This window comes from Natrix helvetica (assembly GCF_964273705.1).
Source record: "Natrix helvetica genome assembly, chromosome: 7".
NCBI lineage: Eukaryota > Metazoa > Chordata > Lepidosauria > Squamata > Natricidae > Natrix > Natrix helvetica.
This window is the reverse complement of record NC_138558.1, coordinates 74,431,703-74,452,139: the sequence shown is the minus strand read 5'-3', so window position 1 is coordinate 74,452,139 and position 20,437 is coordinate 74,431,703. Positions and strand designations below refer to the sequence as shown.

The window sequence follows — 20,437 nt, the reverse complement described above, 5'->3', positions numbered from 1 at the left end:
AACTTTGAAAAACATTATGTCGTTCAAACTTAAAATCTGAGAGATGAACGTACCTGGACTTAAGGCAAAATTCACTTATTGCTCTCACGCCAGTGATGAAGTTATTCTTTGTGTACTTTGGTCCATATTCTCTTTTTTTAAGCACAGCTTTCACTTGAAAAGAGAAGGGGGGAAAAGATTTACACGCGGAGGAGGTTGAGAGCTTGGAAGATACAAGTCGGAAGTCGACTTACAACAGTTCGTTTAGTGAACATTCGAAGTTACAACAGCACTGAAAAAAGTGATTTATGACCATTGTTCACACTTATCATCGTTGCAGCATCTCTATGGCCATGGGATTTACATTCAGATGCTTGACAACCGACTCACATTTATGACGGTTGCAGTCCCACATGATCCTCCTTTGAGACCTTCTTTGCCACAAGCCAATTCAATGGGGAAGCCAGATTCACTTAACAACCGTGTTACTAATTTAAGAACTGCAGTGATTCACTTAACAAATGTCTTGAGAAAAAAGTCATAAAATGGGGCAAAACTCACTTAACAAATGTTTCACAAATTTTGGGCTCAATTATGGTCACGTGTCAAGAACTCCTTGTGCTAATGTAACACATTTTCATCTACTGGATTAAGCCCACCAACATTTATTCTAATTCGTCATAGAGATTAGATGTGATCTGGTTGTAAAAGTTGAAAAGTGAATGATAAACCAAAAGCAGTTTCTCAGTCAGTAGAGAAGTGAGAATGATACTTTATTACCAACCTAGAATGGACTTACTTAAAAATTAAATTGGATTCGCAGTCTGAACACCCTCGTAGGTAAATACAGATTATTGTCTTTGGTAGCTTTATCAAAAAGGGATTCTAAGACCATCTTAAACATCTAGGCATGCCCACGGGAGGATATCAATTACCTTTGACTTGAATTGGTTGCTGTGGGAAAGGAATTTGATTGATAGCGTCTCGGGCTGGAAAAATAAAAGACATAGACATATTGCTGTGCTTGTGTCGTAGGAATAAAACAGAAAGATATTGGGACAGCATTATTTGGCAAATGGAATGGACATTGGAAGAAAGCAATTTCAAATTTTCTACATAAATCTTCCAGCGATTTGTTTCAGGCATGAAATCCTATTACCTTCACGACCAGTTTGGAACTGGGAGTGCGCACTTCTGCGCATGCGCAGAACTTTCTACGCATATGCAGAACCTTCTACGCATATGCAGAGCATCTGTGATGACATCTGGGTGGGTGGAGCCTCCCGCCGGCGCCCCTACCAGCTGGCCCGAACTGGGGCGAACTGGCAGAATACAACCTCCCTTGCTACTCCACAATTCAAATTTTAATCGGTTCATTTGCCCACCAAAAACGTCCTTTATATTGTAAGGACACAACAAAAGAAACACCCGTCTTGTGGATAGATTGTGGTATTTTGTCTTAGTGTCAGAAAGAAAGGAAGTGAGAATTCTTTTAGCTCTGAAATATTCTTTTGCATTCTAGGGCACAATTCACTCCAAGCTAAAAACTACACAACACCACTGATTTTACGAAGAGTAAAATGTATCACAGACACATGATCATACATCTTTAATTAGCAGCCTGAAGTATTGAGTTATGACCTCAGTAACAAAGTTACTACATTGTTACTTTATTCCCTGGACAGCAACCATATATCCGCTACCGGTAAATTGAAATTAATTCCACTAAATTAAAGACATTAGAATTCCCCTTCTGAATGGAAGACCTTGGCAAGAAAGTATCTTTCTGTTAATAACAAGCATGCTTGACTCATGGCATGAATTAGTTTTCAGAAAAACACAACAACTTCATTTTAAGACAAGAATGTCTCCTTGAATTTGGGAGAAAAAGGCAACAAAATCAGAATAACCTTTTCAATTAAATAAGATGAACAGAATAGACCTAAACGTACAAATTTTTATTTGTTCCCATACACAGTAGAAACTTGTTGAGCATCCTTGAAAATAGCGTTGTCCCCAATAGAACTAATTTTTTTAAAAAAGCTAAAAGTTAGCTAAAAAGTTGTTTTCTGTTCTTATCTTTGCAGCACTAAAATTACAGTCACATAGTTATTATATGATATGGGGATTATTTTATCAATGGTTAGAGAATAAAAATGGAAGTTGGAAATAAAAGGAGATTAAAAAAGAGTAGAAAATACGTCAAGATAGAGATGTTAATATAATAATTGTTAGTATGAGGAGGAGGAAGATTATTATGCTTAATGTTATTATTACATTTTCATTATAAGATACATTAAGTGGGGGAAATGAACAGGTTTACTATGCTCAACTGTTTTAATAGTCTATAATTCCAATTCCAATGTTTTCAATAGGGAAGCTAGAGCTAGAAGTCAAATTCAATTTTTTTCATGTTTCCTGCTAGTATTTTCTCCCTGTAAAATGAACAGGGGGTGGGGGTTGAGAAATTAACATGTAAACTCTGATCAGGGAAAACAGCCACGTAACAACATGTCTTAACGGACTATTGGTCATTTCAAGTTGTATTACACTTCTTCTCTCTACGTGTATCTCAAAGGTTTAACAAAAACGTACTGCTCAAAAAAAAGAAAGTCTCACTTATTTAACTAAAGGATAGTCAATCTCAGAGAGTGAAGTCCAAAATATATTGTACGCGTGGTCCTCGAGTTACAACAGTTCAAAGTTACAACGGCATGGAATAAAGTGACGTTATGACCGCTTTTCACACTTATCACCATTGCAGCATCCCAACGGTCACGGGATTTACACTTGGATGCTTGACAACTGGTTCATATTTATGACGGCTGTAGTGTCCTGGGGTCACGCATTCCCCTTGCATAACATTCTGACAAGCAAAGTCAATGGCGAAGCCAGATTCACTTAACAACCAGGTTACTAACTGAACAACTGCACCGATTCACTTAGCAACTGTAGCAAGAAAGGTCATAAAAGGGGGCAAAATTCACTTAGCAAACGTCTCGATTAGCAATAGACATTTTGGGTTGAATCGTGGTCATTAAGTTGAAGCTTACCTATATTTCAAAGTATTGAAATAGCATAGGTAAATCAAAAGGGGTGGAGAACATTTAAGGGAAGCAGGATTGCTCCGTGAGGAAGCATCCTGAAACAGCAGTGGCTTCTCCTATCATTTTCAGATGATTCAAAGTGGTGACCTGTTTTAAACCTGGTTAATTCCAGTCACTTCATTACAGCATTGCTATCAAATAAATCTCTGAAGCGAAGAGGAGCAGCTATAAGGTAAAGGTAAAGATTCCCCTCGCACATGTGTGCTAGTCGTTCCTGACTCTAGGGGGCGGTGCTCATCTCCGTTTCAAAGCCCAAGAGCCAGCGCTGTCCGAAGACGTCTCCATGGTCATGTGGCCGGCATGACTCAAAACTGAAGGGCGCACGGAACGCTGTTACCTTCCCAACAAAGGTGGTTCCTATTTTTCTACTTGCATTTTTATTTGCTTTCAAACTGCTAGGTTGGCAGAATCTGGGACAAGTAATGGGAGCTCACTCCATTAGGTGGCACTAGGGATTCAAACCACCAAACCGCTGACCTTTCTGATCGACGAGCTCAGCATCTTAGCCACTGAGCCACTGCATATAGGAAGTACCGATACTGACCCCATAAACGCAGGCCTTGAACGGGTAGAACCTACCAGATGCTGTTTTCTGCGCGCTGCCTTCTGAGGCATCTTGAGTTCTTGTGGTGTTTTTCTGATCGTTGGAGGAGTAAGCTCGGACTTGACTGGCGGGATGAGGGAGAGGCCTACCTGGCAGAATGGCCAGGAGTCTCTCAGGTTTAATGGGTACTTGCCAGCCTGATGGAAACATTAAAGTAGATGATAGTTTTAGAAGGCAGAAGAACACCTTTGGTCAATACTAAAAACCAGGTGAGAAGACATCACACGGTTATGATTACTGAAATGTTTACTAGATGGGCTTAGGAAAGGACAATAGGAAGGTTGCAGAGAACAGGTCAAAGTTGGCAGAGGGAAATGGATATTCAAGTGAGACGGAACTTTCCCCAAATGGAACACTGGTTATCACTAAACCTGATACAGCACAAAGAAAATAGCAGTCCCGTGCAAAGGAATTTTTTTAACAGAGTTTTGGATCTCACACGTGATTATGAAACGGTAAATGTTAGTATGACTGAACCGTTTTATGGCAAATTAAAATATTTCTCCAATACGAAGTTTATTTACTTCACATCCCCCAAATTCCACTCATCAGGAACAATGACTTTATTATGCTCACTAATAGGATGCAGTAAAGTTAGCTTCTGTTTTAAATAGAATAATTTAAGGCTACAGAGAAAGATTTGCAAAATAATAAATAAGACAAGATTATCCAACAACCAGACAGAGATGTATTTAAACAGAGTGAGCCTTTTTTTCCCTTTCAAGCTACTGACATACACAAAATGGCCTGAACTTGATATAAAAAGGTAAAGATAAAGGTTCCCCTCACACTAGTCTTTCCCGACTCTAAGGAGCGGTACTCATCTCTGTTTCAAAGCTGAAGAGCCAGCGCTGTCTGAAGACGTCTCCGTGGTCATGTGGCCGGCATGACTGAATGCCGAAGGCGCACAGAAAACTGTTACCTTCCCACCAAAGGTGGTTCCTATTTTTCTACTTACATTTTTTACATGCCTTCAAACTGCTAAGTTGGCAGAAGTTGGGACAAGTAATGGGCATGCACTCCATTATGTAATGCTAGGGATTCGAACCACCAAACTGCCGACCTTTCTGATTGACCAGCGTCTTAGCCACTGAGCCACCGCGTTGAACTTGATATATTTACAAGCTAAAATAAATCTATGCAAGCAGCTAACAGCTGAATTTCCATGCAATATTAGGCTTGATTTTCACTTAACGCATACAAGCCTGGTTGGGGAATTCTGGGAGTTGAAGTCCCCAAGCCTTGAAGTTGCCGAGGTTTGACAGCTCTGATCTAAAAAATCATATTCTCGACACAGAAGTCATATTAGAATGATACCAAGTGGCACATTTAGACTTCTGCTGAACGAATGCTAACAAAGGAGAACAACCTTGCAAGCAATTACACCTCAGCTCTTCTTCCAAATCTCTGGAGCTGTGGATCTTGTCCACATATGAAACCAGGGGTCTCCAAACTTGGTGACTTTAAGACTTGTGGACTTCAACTCCCAGAATTCCTCAGCCAGTCATGCTGACTGGAGAATTCTGGGAATTGTAGTCCACAAGTGTTATAGTTGCCAAGTTTGGGGACCTCTGTATTAAACCTTAACTTTGCAGCCCCATGAATAGGGCTGGCTGGTGCCCCAATAGCCCTCCATTCGCCTTTCAATTCATTTTAATAGTGTTTTTTTTACTAAAAGTTTTTTATTTTTCCCATTCAGGTTCATTCGCAGATATACATTCTTATAATTGCTATTTAACATTTATCTATTCATCATTAGTCTCTATAATTATTCTTACACACAGATATAATACAGTTTGGGTCACTTTCTTGCCACATCATGCCTCCATCTTATTTTGCACCAACCTTACTCCTTCCATCTTCTCACAATGGCATGTGGAATTAATATTAGAAATAAAACGTAGTAGAGAAAATTATTTGTATGAAAATATAAAGTTGGGATTGCTGAAACGCCGCTCCAAGAACCCACCAGAGAAAGTAAAAAGGCAAGGGAAACAACGGAAAGGAGGGGGGGGTAAGGAGGGAAAGGAAGAATGGGTAAAGCAGAGAAAGTAAGGGTGGGGAATTAAGAGGAGGAGAGAGGGTAAGAAAGAGGAGAAGGGAGGAGGAAAGGGGAAAGAGAGGGGAAGAAGAAAGGAGAGGAGGAAAGAAGGTGGCAGAGAAGGGAGGTTGTGAAAAAGTGAGGAGAGAGAACATTTTAATAGTGTCTAATTACCCTTGCCTGTTTTGAAATGTTTAACACTTAAGGATTGTCTTTATATTTTCATATTTAATATTTTATTGTACATGGCCCAGAATCCTCTCTGCGGTGGAGAGGGGGTCAAAAATAATTAGTAAATAAAAAGCATAGGAATCACACCCACGGAACAATCCTTGATCACAAAATCCTGATTAATTGTCACCTCTGCTAATCAAGCCATCACAAAATTACAGGTAGTCCTCGACTTACAACCACAGTGGAGCCCAACATTTCTGTTCTTCAGTGAGACATTTGTGAAGTCGGTTTTGCCCTGTTTTACGACCTTCCTTGGCCCAGTGGTTAAGTCAATCGCCCCAGTTGATAGGTCAAGTCACCCGATGGTTAAGTGAATCTGGGTTCCCCGTTGACTTTGCTTGTCAGAAGGTCGCAAAAAGGGGGAATCGCCTGACCCCGGGACGCTGCGACCGTCGTGTGAGTCAGGTGCCAAGCCGCTGAATTTGGACCACCCGACCGCGGGGATGCTGCAACAGTTGTGTAAAAAATGATCCCAAGTCACTATTTTTCAGTGGCGCTGTGACTCTGAATGGTCACTAAACAAACTGTTGTAAGTGGAGGATTACTTGTATGCGCCAGTAGTAATAATTTGATGGTTTATATTGAATTGATAAGGAAAGCCTGCTAGTGAGTGAGGCCAACGCCAGAAAAAAGCCTCTTGCCCAAACGCTTTAGCCTGTGTCTTGCTTAGCAACATGCCCTGTGGGCCTCCATGATGGTCATAACTCGAGGACTGCCGGTATTAATACTCCCCTCGTCCATAATAACCACCACTCCCTCCCTGGACGGCTAAGAGGGACCCTGGCAGCTCCTTCCAGGCCGGCTGGAGCTCCCCTCAGAGCCCAGGAAGCCCCGCCGGGCGCACTCACCGGGGCAGACCGGAGGGCACCGGGCCTCCCGCCGCAGCAGCAGCAGCCGCAGCTGGCAAAAGCAACGCCATCCCTTCCGCTGAGCGGCCAGAGCCGGCAGCATCCTCCTTCCGCGCTCGGGCTGCGGGCGAAAGGAGAAGGAGGCCGGCGAGGAAATCGCCTCATGGGTGACTCTTCGCCCGCCCGGCTCTCCACAGATAAGGGGCCGCCATTTTGGGAAGCCGGAAACCGGATGTGGGGGGGAAAGGAAAAGGAAACCCGTGCCGCTTTGTCTTCCTCTTCTCTATGGTCCGCCTTGAGGGGCGCTACAACGCCGATAGAGGGAGAACGGCAAGCGTTTTTACCCCCCTCCCCTACGTCATTTCCCGTTCAGGCGTAACCATTTACCCCTGGGTTCATCTCTTCTCTTCGCCCCCCCCATCTGAAATGGGACAGCCCATTTTAACCAGCACTCACCTTGAGAGGGAAAACCAAGTTAATCTTGGTTAGTTTTGATCCCTAGAACCAAGTAGGGCTGTGGACTGGACAGGGAAAGGGGTGGGAGAGGAAATTCCCGGTAGAAGACAAGTCAAGGAAGCTTTCAAGAAGCGACTGGACTGTCCTCTGTCAGAAATGGCGTAGGGTCTCCTGCTTGGGCTGGGGCTGGACTAGATGACCTCCAAGATCCCTTCCAATTGTGTTATTCTATTATTTTTCTGTTATTCAGAATTTGTGGGAGCTCCATCCCTGGAAGCTTTCAAGAAGAGACTGGAGTGCCCTCTGTCAGAAATGGGGTAGGGTCTCCTGCTTGTGGGTGGGGGTTGGACTAGATGACCTCCAAGCTCCCTTCCAACTCTTGTTAGTCCAACAGACTAACCGTCTGTTATCATTCTGTTATTCGGAAGTTGTGGAAGCTTCATCCCTGGAGGCTTTGAAGAAGAGACTGGACTGCCCTCGGTCAGAAATGGCTTAGGGTCTCTTCCTTGTGGGTGGGGGTTGGACTAGATGACCTCCAAGTTCACTTCTGACACTGTTATTCTGTAAGGATCTCCTGCTTAAGCAGGAGGAGCTTCATTTCTCGTAGCTTTCAAGCCTCTTGCCCCCAACAATCTGGGTCCTCGTTTTACCCACCTCAGAAGGACGGAAGGTTGAGTCAACCTTCAGCCTGGTGAGATTCGATCTGGGTGATCAGCAGAAATAGCCTGCAGTACTACACTCTAACCACTCTAACCCACCGTGGCTCTTTTGCTGTAGTTGTGACATATCTTACAGAGAGTGAATTACATGTACTGTTCCACAAGGGGAAGCATCTGAGAAAGAAAATACAAGCAAGATGCAAATCCATGCATCTCTTACTTTGAATTAATCGAACCAACGTAGTTTAACGAATTTCAGGATTTTTATCTTGTTGTAAAGGTAGAAACCCGGTGGAACTTAGAATTCGTCCTGTGGCTTCATATACCAATGGGTCTTGGGACGCAACCCCTAAACATGTGTTAAGAACGGATGCGAATTCTAGAGGCAATGTAGGTGAATATCGAAAATAAGGTCTTGCCAAATAGGGAAGGCCCAGCAAACATACGTAGAACAAGGGCTGTAGCGAAAACGGCATTCACCTGAACCACTCAAATGAGAACACAGGTATACTGTATTTTTCAGAGTATAAGACGCACCTTTTTCCCCCTTAAAAGAGGGTGAAAATTTGGGTGCGTCTTATACATTGGATGTAGCCCCACCCACCCACACCCACCCTTTGGCCTCTGCCTCCCAGCAATTTATCTCCTTGCATCAAACAGAGAAAATGGGGCTTGCAGAGGCTGCAATAGCAATCCCTGCAGCCTGAAACAGCTGATGATCGGGAAGCCCATGCTGAAAAATGAAAGTAAAACTTGCTGTTTGCTGCATGAGGCAAATTGCTGGGAGGCAGAGGCAGATTTTTTTTTCTTGTGCTAATCAGGCCGTTTGCTCTTTGCTGCAAGGAGGTAAGTCAATAACCATAAATGCCTATAGAATGTTCAAATTAGGAGACTTATTTTTAAAAGACTGCTTTATTATTGTTCTAGAAAGCTTAACAAAATGAAGAACCTTTTTAAAATAAATGCTTGATCTGAAGAGGCCCAGTGCTATTGTATCTTCTTTTAAATAGCAGAGAATAACTATACTTCCAGAAAACCACATCAATTTTTGTTATATCGGGGGTGTCCAAAGTTGGGAACTTGAAGACTTGTGGACTTCAACTCCCAGAATTCCCCAGCCAGCATGGCTGGCTGGGGAATTCTGGGAGTTGAAGTCCACAAGTCTTCAAGTTCCCAACTTTGGACACCCCTGTGTTATATACTAGCTTCAACTATAGTGGTTTCCACCAAGGTCCTCTGTTCCGGCGGGGAAAAAGGTTTAATCTCATTGGTCGAAGGGTCTGACAGCTCCCTATAAAAGGGCTGCTGTCAGACTCAACCTTCACTGGATTGTTATCACTTGTTGCGTTTAATAAAGAGCTGTTGTTACCCTTAGCCTGTGTGTGCCTATCCATTACCCGATCTAACAATTTTAACAGCATCTGTAGAAGTAAACAGAGTACAAGTAAACAGAGGCATAGAATCAAGATCATGTGAAGTGTTAATACCACTTTATAATGCCTTGGTAAGGCCATACTTGGAATACGGCATTCAGTCTTGGTCGCCATGATGTAGAAAATATGTGGAGACTCTAGAACAGTGATGGCGAACCTATGGCACGCGTGCCACAGGTGGCACGTGGAGCCATTTGTCAGGGCACGTGAAGCGCTGCCCTGTCAGCTGGCCAGTGCACATGCGCTCCCTGGCCAGCTAAGTTCACCTTTTTAAAAGCCATTTTTCGCCCTCCCCAGGCTCCAGAGGCTTTATAGGAGCCTGGGGAGGGCAAAAAGAGCCTCCCCCGCCCTCCCAGAGGGCCTCCGGAGGCTTCAGGGACCATCCGGAGGCTTCCCTGACGCCTTTGGAGCACTTAAAACCACCCTCCGAGCAAACCGGAAGTCACTTCCGGTTTGCTCGGAAGATCCTTTTGAGCGCTCCGAAGGCTTCAGGGAAGCCTCCTGAAGGTCCCTGAAGCCTCCGGAGGGCCTCTCGGGGGGCGGGGGAGGCTCTTTTCGACCTCCCCAGGCTCCTATAAAGCCTCTGGAGCCTGGGGAGGGCGAAAAAAGCATGCAAAAATGGGGGGTCGCGCATTGCATTATGGGTGCGGCACACCTGCACACGACCCCCCTGCGCTCCCCCCACTTGTGGCACACAAGCCAAAAAAGGTTCGCCATCGCTGCTCTAGAAAGAGTGCAGAGAAGAGAAACAAAGAGGATTTAGGAGACTAACATATATGAAGAACGATTGCAGGAACTGGGTAGGTCTAGCTTAAGAGAAAGAAGGAAGGACTGGGGGTGGGGGACATGATAGCAGTCTTCCAATATCTCAGGGGTTGCCACAAAGAAGAGGGAGTCAAACTATTCTCCAAGGCACCTGAGGGTAGAACAAGAAGCAATGGGTGGAAACTAATCACGGAGAGAAGCAACTTAGAATTGAGGAGAAATTTCCTGACAGTTAGAACAATTAATCAGTGGAATAGCTTGCCTCCAGAAGTTGTGAATGCACAACTCTGGAAGTCTTTAAGAAGATATTGGATAGCCATTTGTCTGAAACAATATAGGGCTTCTTGTCTAGGCAGGGGGTTGGAGTAGAAGACCTCCAAGGTCCCTTCCAACTCTGCTATTGTATTATAAAGTATAGTCGGAAATGTAACAGTACAGTATATCGTCTGTACTGTTTGCTGTTTGTTGCAAGGAGGCAAATTGCTGGGAGGCAGAGGCAGATTTCCCCCCCTTGTTTTCCTCCCCCAAAGTTAGGTCTTATACTTTGGAGTCTCTTATACTCCAAAAGTACGGTAAGTGTGCTAAAATGATATTGCGGCTTAAAAGTGCCTGCTTTGTTGCAGCCGCAAATACAGGGCCGAACATGGTGGGAGTTTGCCTTCATGTACCCCTCACAGAACAGGTCTGACGGCCGCTGCAAATGCCTGGAATTCTAAGTGGGCCTGGGTCAAATATGTGGGCCCACAGGTCTTCAAATTGTTGGACACCCTGCTGTACATAATGGCTATTGGGGCCTGCCAGCCTGTGGGTACATGCATATTTATTATTTTATTTATCTTGCCATGTTTATGCTTAGATTAGAGGTGGAGACCCTTTGAGAGCTGCATGCAATGAAATTTCACTTTAATGCATGCCGATTAGGGTACATTCAAAGTGACAGGAAAGTTTATTCTCTTCTGTAGAAACCGATTGGAAGATCCGTGTTGATTTAATTATTAGGCGGATTTGATTTTCAAGTCAATAGCAAAGTCCTAAGATCAACTAAACCAAAACTGAATTTTGTCCCAAGAGTCTTAATTTCTTTTTTTAAATTCCTGCAGCATCTCAATGCTGTATCCTAACTGCTTTCCAGAAGCCTGTAGGAAAAGCGGGATATAAATTATATCATATATTAACTGTTGTTTAAGTTAACAACAGGTCTTTGGGCACTTAGCGGAGGTAGGTCTGTATACAGAATAATATTGTAAATAGCTGGGTGTCACTTAAACACACACATACACATGTTGTGGTCCACCGGAATCCTGTGGAGCTGGCAACAGAGTCAGACAGTGAGGAGGTTGGGGAGGAACCTGTGGCCAGTCCTGGACCATGAGTGATGCTGCAGTGTTCTTAAAAGTGTTGAAAAATGTTCGTAAGTCCCTTTTTTCATTCCCATTGTTAACTTTGAACGAAACGCTGAACTAAATGAATTGTTGTAAGGCAAGGACTAGCTGTAATCTGATGTGACTGCAGCTCCTCTGAATGCAAGACGGGATCGCAATTGGATTTTCACACACACACATCCTAAAAGCAGAGGTGCGACCATCTAGAAGGCAGCGATTTCATTGGCGATGAAATAAATACCCCATATACAAAGTGTGTAGAACCGTGATGGCAAACCAGTTGCTTTTCTGCTTTCCAGCACTCCCGGAAACCCGAAACAGTGTTTTTGGCCTGGAAAATGGCCTGTTTTCGGACTATATTTGGGCCATTTTCAGGCCAATTTTTGGCCATTTTCAACCAATGGCCTGAAAAGAGGCTGAAAAATGGCCTGAAAATGGCCCCCTCAAACGGCCAAAACAAGGCCCTTTTGGGCCCAAAAATGGATGAAAAACGTCCCAAAATCAGCTGAAAAACAGCCACAAAACGGCCCCCCAAACGGCCTGAAAACAGACACAAAAATGCCCCCAAAACAGGCATGTGCATTGCTGGCACACACACTCTGATTTGGGCACTCGGTGCCAAAAAGGTTCACCCTCACTAATGAAAGAGGGACACAATAAATTACAAGGGGAGGGAGGGGAGAAGCGTTTTGCCCAATCCTGCAGAAAGCCCTGGGTATTTCCAATTTTCAGACCATCAAATTTATCATTGTTATTTTTATTTATTTTTTGCTGATTTAAGCAACCCTCCAAACCAATATGGATCTCGGCATGGATAATTTACCGTTGTGATCCAATTTGTAAATCAGCGGGGGCCACTAAATTGCAGCGTTAAAAAGAGAGGGGGAAAAAAAGCAATTGAGGCTACTTTTTTCCCCCCCTTTCGTGTCAGCAGGCTGCCACGATTACGCTTATTAGATTTCTTTGAAAGGTTTTCACATTTTTCTGAAATATGCAGGAGGATTATTTCCCCTTAGAGGCTAGCATTAGCATTTTGTGCTCTGGCCTTCGAAGGGAGGGGGGGATGATGAATTTTTCAATCCCCCCCTTAATTTATGCTCTCAGCCCACGGCATCTTGAGAGGCAGCAACAATCTGCTGCCTAAAATTAATTCTGTTACCAAGGGCAAAAAGACCAACCTCTCTCTACGCCATAAAAAAAGAAGGTGTAATGTATGCCAGCAAAACTAGTTTAACTGCAAAATGCTAAACTAAACCAAAATGCACAGGTACAGTATATGTGGTACCTGGCTCAGTAGTAGTAACTGTGAGAGGGATCTTGGAGTCCTAGTGGACAACCATTTAAATAGGAGCCAGCCGTGTGCAGCAGCTGCCAAAAAAGCCAACACAGTTCTAGGCTGCATCAACAGAGGGAGAGAATCAAGGTCACGTGAAGGGTTAATACCACTTTATAATGCCTTGGTAAGGCCACACTTGGAATACGGCATCCAGTTTTGGTCGCCACGATGTAGAAAAGATGTGGAGACTCTGAAAGAGTGCAGAGAGGAGAAACAAAGAGGATTAGGGGACTGGAGGCTAAAACATACGGTGAACAGTTGCAGGAACTGGGTACGCCTAGTTAAATGAAAAGAAGGACTAGGGGAGACATGATAGCAGTCTTCCAATATCTCAGGGGTTGCCACAAAGAAGTGGGAGTCAAACTATTCTCCAAGGCACCTGAGGGTAGAACAAGAAGCAATGGGTGGAAACTAATCGAGGAGAGAAGCAACTTAGAACTGAGGAGAAACTTCCTGACAGTTAGAACAATTAATCAGTGCAACAGAAGTTGCCTCCAGAAATTGTGAATGCCCCAACACTGGAAGTCTTTGAGAAGATGTTGGATAGCCATCTGTCTGGAACGGTATAGGGTTTCCTGCCTAGGCAGGGGGTTGGACTAGAAGACCTCCAAGGCCCCTTTCAATTCTGTTATTCTATACTTTATCCAACTTTCAAGGAAAAAGAGGAATAAATGCCCCAGGCTTTGAGCTGCAGGCTAGCTTGAAAACCAGGATAGAGTGCATGGATTTAAAATATTCAGATTATTTCTGGAGTTAAAGAAACACCCTTTTATTTCTCCTTCCCCTGGTCGTTTTTCAAGGGCAAAACTAATGCTTTATAATTCCCCCACCCCCAAGGCTAATCCATCCATTTGGGCCTTTAGGGCTCAGTGATGTTAATGTATCCATCAACCACCGCTCCTCAAAAGGCATTTTCAAATGTGCCTTTTTCAGCACCCCTATGTAATAAAAGGAATGAGAATTCCAAGCTCTTTCAGAAGCAAATCTGCAAAGTGCTATAGATAAAGCTTAGTCCTTGCGTTCCCCATCACTAACAGCTAGCAAAAGAATGAGGGCCAAAGATCTAACTGGCATTTAAGAGTCCTTTAATCTTTTTAATCTTTTAATTACCCCATCATCCCTTGAGGGGTGAAGTCTGGGCAACTGAATGGAGCTAGCAGAGTGTTTACTGGCCGGATGCCCTTCCCTGTCGCCAATGTGGAGTTTTGTTCAGCAGATATCTCCTCATTGTGCCCAGAGAGAAAAATACCTGCCTCCATCTAGGATCGAACTCACAGCCTCCTCGTTGTGAGGTGGCATCTCCACCTCTAGGCCACCATACCACTCCAATCTTTTTGATGCTGTTTCAGAGTTCCACAGTCACAAAATTCGGCTCATACAGATGTGAATTGGACTGAAATCGGCTCAGACGGTCCGTGCTGGCCTATGGCTAAAGCGTTTCGCTTTATTGCCGCAGCCGGTTTAATTTTTCCAAAAGTCGGAAACAGATCAGAGGCCATAGACCAGGAGTGTCCAAACTTGGCAACTTTAAGACTTGTGGACTTCAACTCCCAGAATTCCCCAGCCAGCAGAGCTGGCTGGGGAATTCTGGGAGTTGAAGTCCACAAGTCTTAAAGTTGCCAAGTTTGGACACTCCTGCCATAGACGGAAATGTCCGCCTCCGTGCAGACTTCGAAGCAGCTTCGCTATACATCAATGAGGAGGACCCCAAGTAGAAGGAACTTAGGGGTCATTTATCAGAGCAGGAAGATGAAAAGGCTCCCCGCGCACATCCCTGCTAGTCATTCCTGATTCTAGTGCCCAAACTGGAATGTGTGTACATGTGTTTGCGTGCCGGAGTGCTCAAACGCCAAAGACCAGCTGGCCAGCATGCATGCCTGTTTTATGGCCATTTGGGGGACTGTTTTTGACCCAAAAACAGCCTCAAAATGGCCCCCAAAACAGCCCTGAAAATGCATAGATCCCTAGATCCAAGGGAGAGTTGGGTCCTCAACCTTGGCAACTTTTTAAGCGGTGTGGACTTCCCAGGACTCCACAGGCAGCTGTGGGATTCTGGGAGTTGAAGTCCACACCTCTTAAAGTTGCCACCATTGAGGTGCCGCTGGTAATTTGCTATGTTATTCTCAATGGTGCGTATACAGACACACACACACACACACAATCATCGCCACAAACCGTGAGATGTTTCTAGGTACGGCTTATACACAGCTGTGTCGGGAGAAATCCTTCAGTTCTCCACATCTGGCCACCTTGCATACCTGATTAAGGTAAGAAGCAGGTGTTCTGACCTAGGCTTCACCAAATCCCGAAGCAGACTCCTTGTCCGGACAAAGCCCCTTTTTATTTGGCGACTGTGAATTCCTCTCCTTCACATCCAGCAAAGCCCCAGCAAACAGACTTTCAAGGGTGAATTGACAACCACAGACCTTATCAGGCTTGGAGAGCTGCCAGGCCGAGATCTTCCAAATGCAACTGCTGTGCCAGAAAATACTTGGCAGAATCTCTGAGAGTCACGGACAAATCTTCACACTAATTAAGCGAACAAATTGTCTCCTGCAAGCTCCACTCCCCTTTTGCTCCTCTTGATTTCCTCTGGGAGAGCCCATTCACCATCCACCTGTGCCTTTACTCCCAAATTGGCCCTTGTTCCTTAGCTGTTCCCTTCTCCTGGCAGTTCTGCACATGCGCACATCGAGAACAGGCTCCGGCTGTTTTTCTGCCCCACTGATCTCCGAAGGCAGCTGATAACTGCCGGACGGCCCTGGCCCCATCTCTGCCTCTGATGCAGAGCCCTCATCTGAGCCTTCCCCAGCCTCCACGACTGTTGTTCCTCCCCAACCTCCTCATTGTCTGAGTCTGCGACCGGCTCCACTGCCAGGCCACAACAGCAGGGATGAAATAGGCTCATGTGCCTTTCCGGTTCCTTTCGGTGGCAAGACAGTGGCTGCCAACACAAGCAGACCCATAAACTAAAAGGAGAGGTGCATTTTGTATCTTAAAGACTATTTCTGCTTCTTTCTTACAGGCAAGTCTTTCCTGACCGCTTGTAAATGTATTCTGATGCTTCCGTGCAATATCTGTAGATAGGACTTCACTCGTGGTTTAGGGATCTCCCCGAGAAGCTGAACTGCAGCAGTCCAGCTGAGCGATGCTTAGAGTACAAACACCAGGAGTTTCTAGGGGATAAACACAACATCCATCTTTATTATTCCAAGGTGTCACAGATTGGCATTTTAAGAATCCCAGTTTCAGAAGCGAGCCGAAGTCAAGAGGGCATTCGGGTAGCAGAAAAGAAATATTGTACTGAGAAAAATAAAAAAGATCTTGCTGGAGAGAGGGCGACGAGTTTCCATTTCAAAAGCATTTAAACAAATCAGAAAGACACCGTTTAAATGTTTGGCCCGATTGTTCGTGTTCAGAACGGATTGGGGTTTGAGTGGGATGATTTAATGGACTTGCATTTATTCGCCGCAGGAATACTGACCCATAAGTACCGCGTAGGAAGGTATTTCGAATGCGAAGCCCAAGGAGTGCCAAACCGTAGCTCGTGAGGCACAATCCGGACAGTACAGCCTGGCATCTTGGTTTCTTGCTTTGAAGAAACATTTTGCCTTGGGGATGAATGAGAGCACGACACACAAACCGTAGAGTACAACACAGAGAGGTCCTCACCTAAAAATGAAATTCTGCCCAGACTGGGAGACGCTCATCGTCCACAAAACACAGAAAAACATCGGCTCGAGGAAAGAAAAACAGACTTTAAAACAAAACAAAAAACAAAAACACAACCCATATAGATTAGATACACGCCACAAAACAGATTCTTGGCAGGAACCACTTCTATACAACCTTGACTGAGATCCTGAATTTATATAAATCACTAGCAGAAATTCCAGCTGCTCAAAATGTTCGTTAGAGAGAAAGAGAGAGAGAGAGAGAGAGAGATATGCACGCGGGGGTTTCCAGGCTGGGCTACGCCATCGTGGGGGCCAGTCTGGTTATAAAAGAAATGCTGCTGGCGCAGAGCCTTCGCAGGAACAGGGGGCACGAAGGTTTCATGATGACATGCTCAACCACGATCCTCAGTTCCGTGAAGAGGGTCCTGAAAAGAGAAATAGATTTTCAAGCTCGAGGCTTGTTCATGCTGTTTGCAACCATTATCGCTTTTCAACTGTCCAACATGGGGGGAGAGGGAAGGGTGAGGAGGAATGCAGGTTCCAGGCCTCAAGGAGGAGAGCTGTGAGAGCCAAGGACACATCTGCAGGTGTCAGCCAAAAACAGAGACCTTTTCTCATAACAATACAAGGACACTGCATTGGACAATCTGACCTGCACTCTTAGGAAGGAGGGGGAATTCTCGGTTGTAACAATGTGGTCATTTGATCCCCTTTTGCAATGTGAATGGGGAAGCCAAATTCACTTAATAACCATGCTGCTAACTTAAGAATAGAAGAGACTAGAAGAGGGAGAGAAGGAAAATATGGAATGAAGGAATAGAAGAGAAGAGAATAGGAATATAGGATAAACAGAACAGACTAGAACAGGATAGAGAAGAGAAAGACAATAATGAAGGAATAGAATAGGGAAGAAAATAATGGAATGAAGGAATAGAATAGAATAGAGAAGAGAAAGAATAATGAAGGAATAGAATAGAGAAGAGAATAATGGAATGAAGGAATAGAATAGAGAAGAGAAAGAATAATGAAGGAATAGAATAGAGAAGAGAATAATGGAATGAAGGAATAGAATAGAATAGAGAAGAGAAAGAATAATGAAGGAATAGAAGAGAATAATGGAATGAAGGAATAGAATAGAGAAGAGAATAATGGAATGAAGGAATAGAATAGAATAGAGAAGAGAAAGAATAATGAATAGAATAGAGAAGAGAATAATGGAATGAAGGAATAGAATAGAGAAGAGAAAGAATAATGAAGGAACAGAATAGAGAAGAGAATAATGGAATGAAGGAATAGAATAGAGAAGAGAAAGAATAATGAAGGAATAGAATAGAGAAGAGAATAATGGAATAAAGGAATAGAATAGAACAGAAGAGGAAGAGGAAGAGAAAGAAAAGAGAATAATGAAGGAATAGAATAGAGAAAGAGAAAAGACTAATGGAATGAAGGAATAGAATAGAATAGAATAGAACAGAACAGAATAATTTGTCTCTTTGAATGTACACTAATCAGCATACCATTAAAATGAAATTTTGTTGCATAGCTCTGCTGGCTGGGGAATTCTGGGAGTTGAAGTCCACAAGTCTTAAAGTTCCCAAGTTTGGACACCCCTGATCTAGAGACTACATCCATGGGACTTTTAACTTAGAAAGAATATTAGGAAATGTCACGAGGAATGAGTCAGAATAATACAAGACGAACGTTAAAAATGAAGCTAAGAGAAATAGGTAGGTGCCACTAAACAGAAAAAAGCAGAAAAACCAACCAAAACAGGTTTAAGGATTGTCGACTTTAATGGCAGAAAATTCTTTTAATGCTGTTATTCTCAACCTATGTTGGCTCAAGGGCCCCCCTCCTAAACCTCATTTCCTTCTGTGATACTTGGTCCCTTAGGATTTGGCTTTTTCTTACTCTAAGCTGTATCATTAATGTAACTGTCTTTATGTTACAAACTCAAAAGTATTTGTGGTGACTCACAAAAATGAGCAAAACAGCAAACAAAATTCTTAAAAAGATACAGAATTGGCTAACAGCAGCAACGTAAAATCTCCTAGAAATATTGCAAAGTCTGAAAGCCACATAGGCCACACTCAAGACAACTATTGCTCTAAGAAATTCAGCAATAATGTGCAAAAGTAGAAAATACACCACAAATTTCATCTATCAACAGGGGTATATTTCTCTTAGCTCTGGGGCTGTGGGTCCCTGTCGCCAGCCAGCCCCACAAGTGATAGGGCGATCTTAAATTCTAAATTACGTGAGGAGCGACCTGTGCAAAAACCCAGTTTTAAGTGTTAAGAAATGGACCAGAGATTAAACTTCGGATCTTAAAGACATCAATCCTATCACTTGGACCTGGATTTTCTTCCCACAATTTGTAACACTCCAGGGCAGACAAGGTGAAGGCATTTTGTAAAAAATAAATGGAATTACAGCTATGAGAGAGAGAGAGAAACCCCAGAAGCTCTCTGCTTAAGCATTCCCACGGCAATTTTACACGTGAGTAATCTTTCCTGGCCTCTTACCGGCAGTAAGGATTTCTGCGAGAAGAATAACGGAGTGTAAGAAATCTGTAGTAAATGAAAGGCTGCAACAAGCTTCCTTGGCCGCTGAAAAGGACAAAAGAGATAAAGGTGGTGGGTTAAACAAAGAACAGCAGTTTATTTTCTTAATCAAGATAGGATTTATAATATTACTAGCTGATAACCAGGCATTGCCCTGGTGTTTATAGACATCGAAGCGTTTGTCTGACAGAGAGCCATTGAAGAGGGGGGGGGGGGGCTTTCTTCTCCCTACTCCCATGCCCATCATCCCTGCCCTCTCCTTTCCCCCTCCCATGCGCTCCTCTTTCCCGCCCTGTCTACGATCCTGGCACTTTGCCCCAAATCCATTAGGTGCTTTCCCCATTGGTCCACTGGAGGGCGAACGTCACGGCTGGCTTTCCAGAGGAAGCTGCGATGGAACTGATGTCACAATTGACGCTCTAGGATGCCACACTCACTCTCCTTAACGACTCAGGCGTTCCAGAGTTATGCTGGAACACACACACATACACTCACACCCTAGGGGTGTCTTACAGCAACAACACCCCCCCCACCCCCCCACCCCAGTATTTGTTTCCAGAGGGTAAATCATCTGTGTACCAAGTTTGGTTGAAATTGCTTAAGGCGCTCCAGAGTTATGCTGGAACATACATACTTACATCCTTTATATATATAGAAATATATATAGATGTACATATAGATATAGTATAGTACAGTACAGTATTAGTATTGTATAATATAGTTAGCATAGAATAAAATAAAATAAAAATAAATAATAAAGATAAAGAAATGGGGTCCTCAACTTGCAACCATTCGTTGAGTGGCCGTTTGAAGTCACAGCGGTGTTGAAAAAAGTAATTTATGACCATGGAAGTGAAAAATGGCTTGGATCATGTGACCATGGTCATGCAAGTGAAGCAACCTTTCCAGCATGCCCATGGTCACGTGATCAAAATTTGGACGCTGAGAAACTGGCATGGACTTACGACGGTTGCAATGTCCCACGGCCACGTGATCCCCTTTTGCCACCTTCTGACAAGCAAAATGAACAGGGAAGAAAGATTCACTTAACAACTGCGTTACTGACTTCTAACAGCTGCAGCGATTCACTTAACAATGACAGGAAATGTCGTAAAGTGGGACAAAACTCACTTCACAACTGTCTCACTTAGCAACTACCTGTATCAGAGGCGGGATGGGGGGAAAATTCTGGGCTCAATTGTGGGTCGTAAGCTGAGGACTACCTATATGCCACATTTTGAATGAATTAATCTTAGAGGTCAATATTTTGTTGTCGATATGCACCCTAATAGATTTGTAGCTCATGACGTTAACATGCTTCAATTGCCAAAAATAGTGGCAATATCAAAAAA

The 20,437-nt window shown here is 43.7% G+C and overlaps 2 protein-coding genes across 2 annotated transcripts in view; both read right to left on the bottom strand.

Moving 5' to 3' along the window:
- The window catches only part of SLC30A9 (solute carrier family 30 member 9), a 39,365-nt gene extending 32,298 nt beyond the window's left edge, over nucleotides 1–7,067 (bottom strand). The window contains exons 1-4 of the mRNA XM_081959006.1: nucleotides 6,814–7,067; nucleotides 3,666–3,827; nucleotides 915–968; nucleotides 54–153 (exon numbers count right to left, since the gene is read on the bottom strand). Coding sequence (XP_081815132.1) covers nucleotides 54–153; nucleotides 915–968; nucleotides 3,666–3,827; nucleotides 6,814–6,916 — 419 coding nt within the window. The 5' untranslated portion in view covers nucleotides 6,917–7,067. The remainder of the gene's footprint in view (nucleotides 1–53; nucleotides 154–914; nucleotides 969–3,665; nucleotides 3,828–6,813) is intronic.
- An 8,961-nt stretch (nucleotides 7,068–16,028) lies between these two features.
- The window catches only part of TMEM33 (transmembrane protein 33), a 13,597-nt gene continuing 9,188 nt past the window's right edge, over nucleotides 16,029–20,437 (bottom strand). The window contains exons 6-7 of the mRNA XM_081959030.1: nucleotides 19,047–19,130; nucleotides 16,029–16,946 (exon numbers count right to left, since the gene is read on the bottom strand). Of these exons, the coding sequence (XP_081815156.1) occupies nucleotides 16,817–16,946; nucleotides 19,047–19,130 (214 nt within the window). The 3' untranslated portion in view covers nucleotides 16,029–16,816. The remainder of the gene's footprint in view (nucleotides 16,947–19,046; nucleotides 19,131–20,437) is intronic.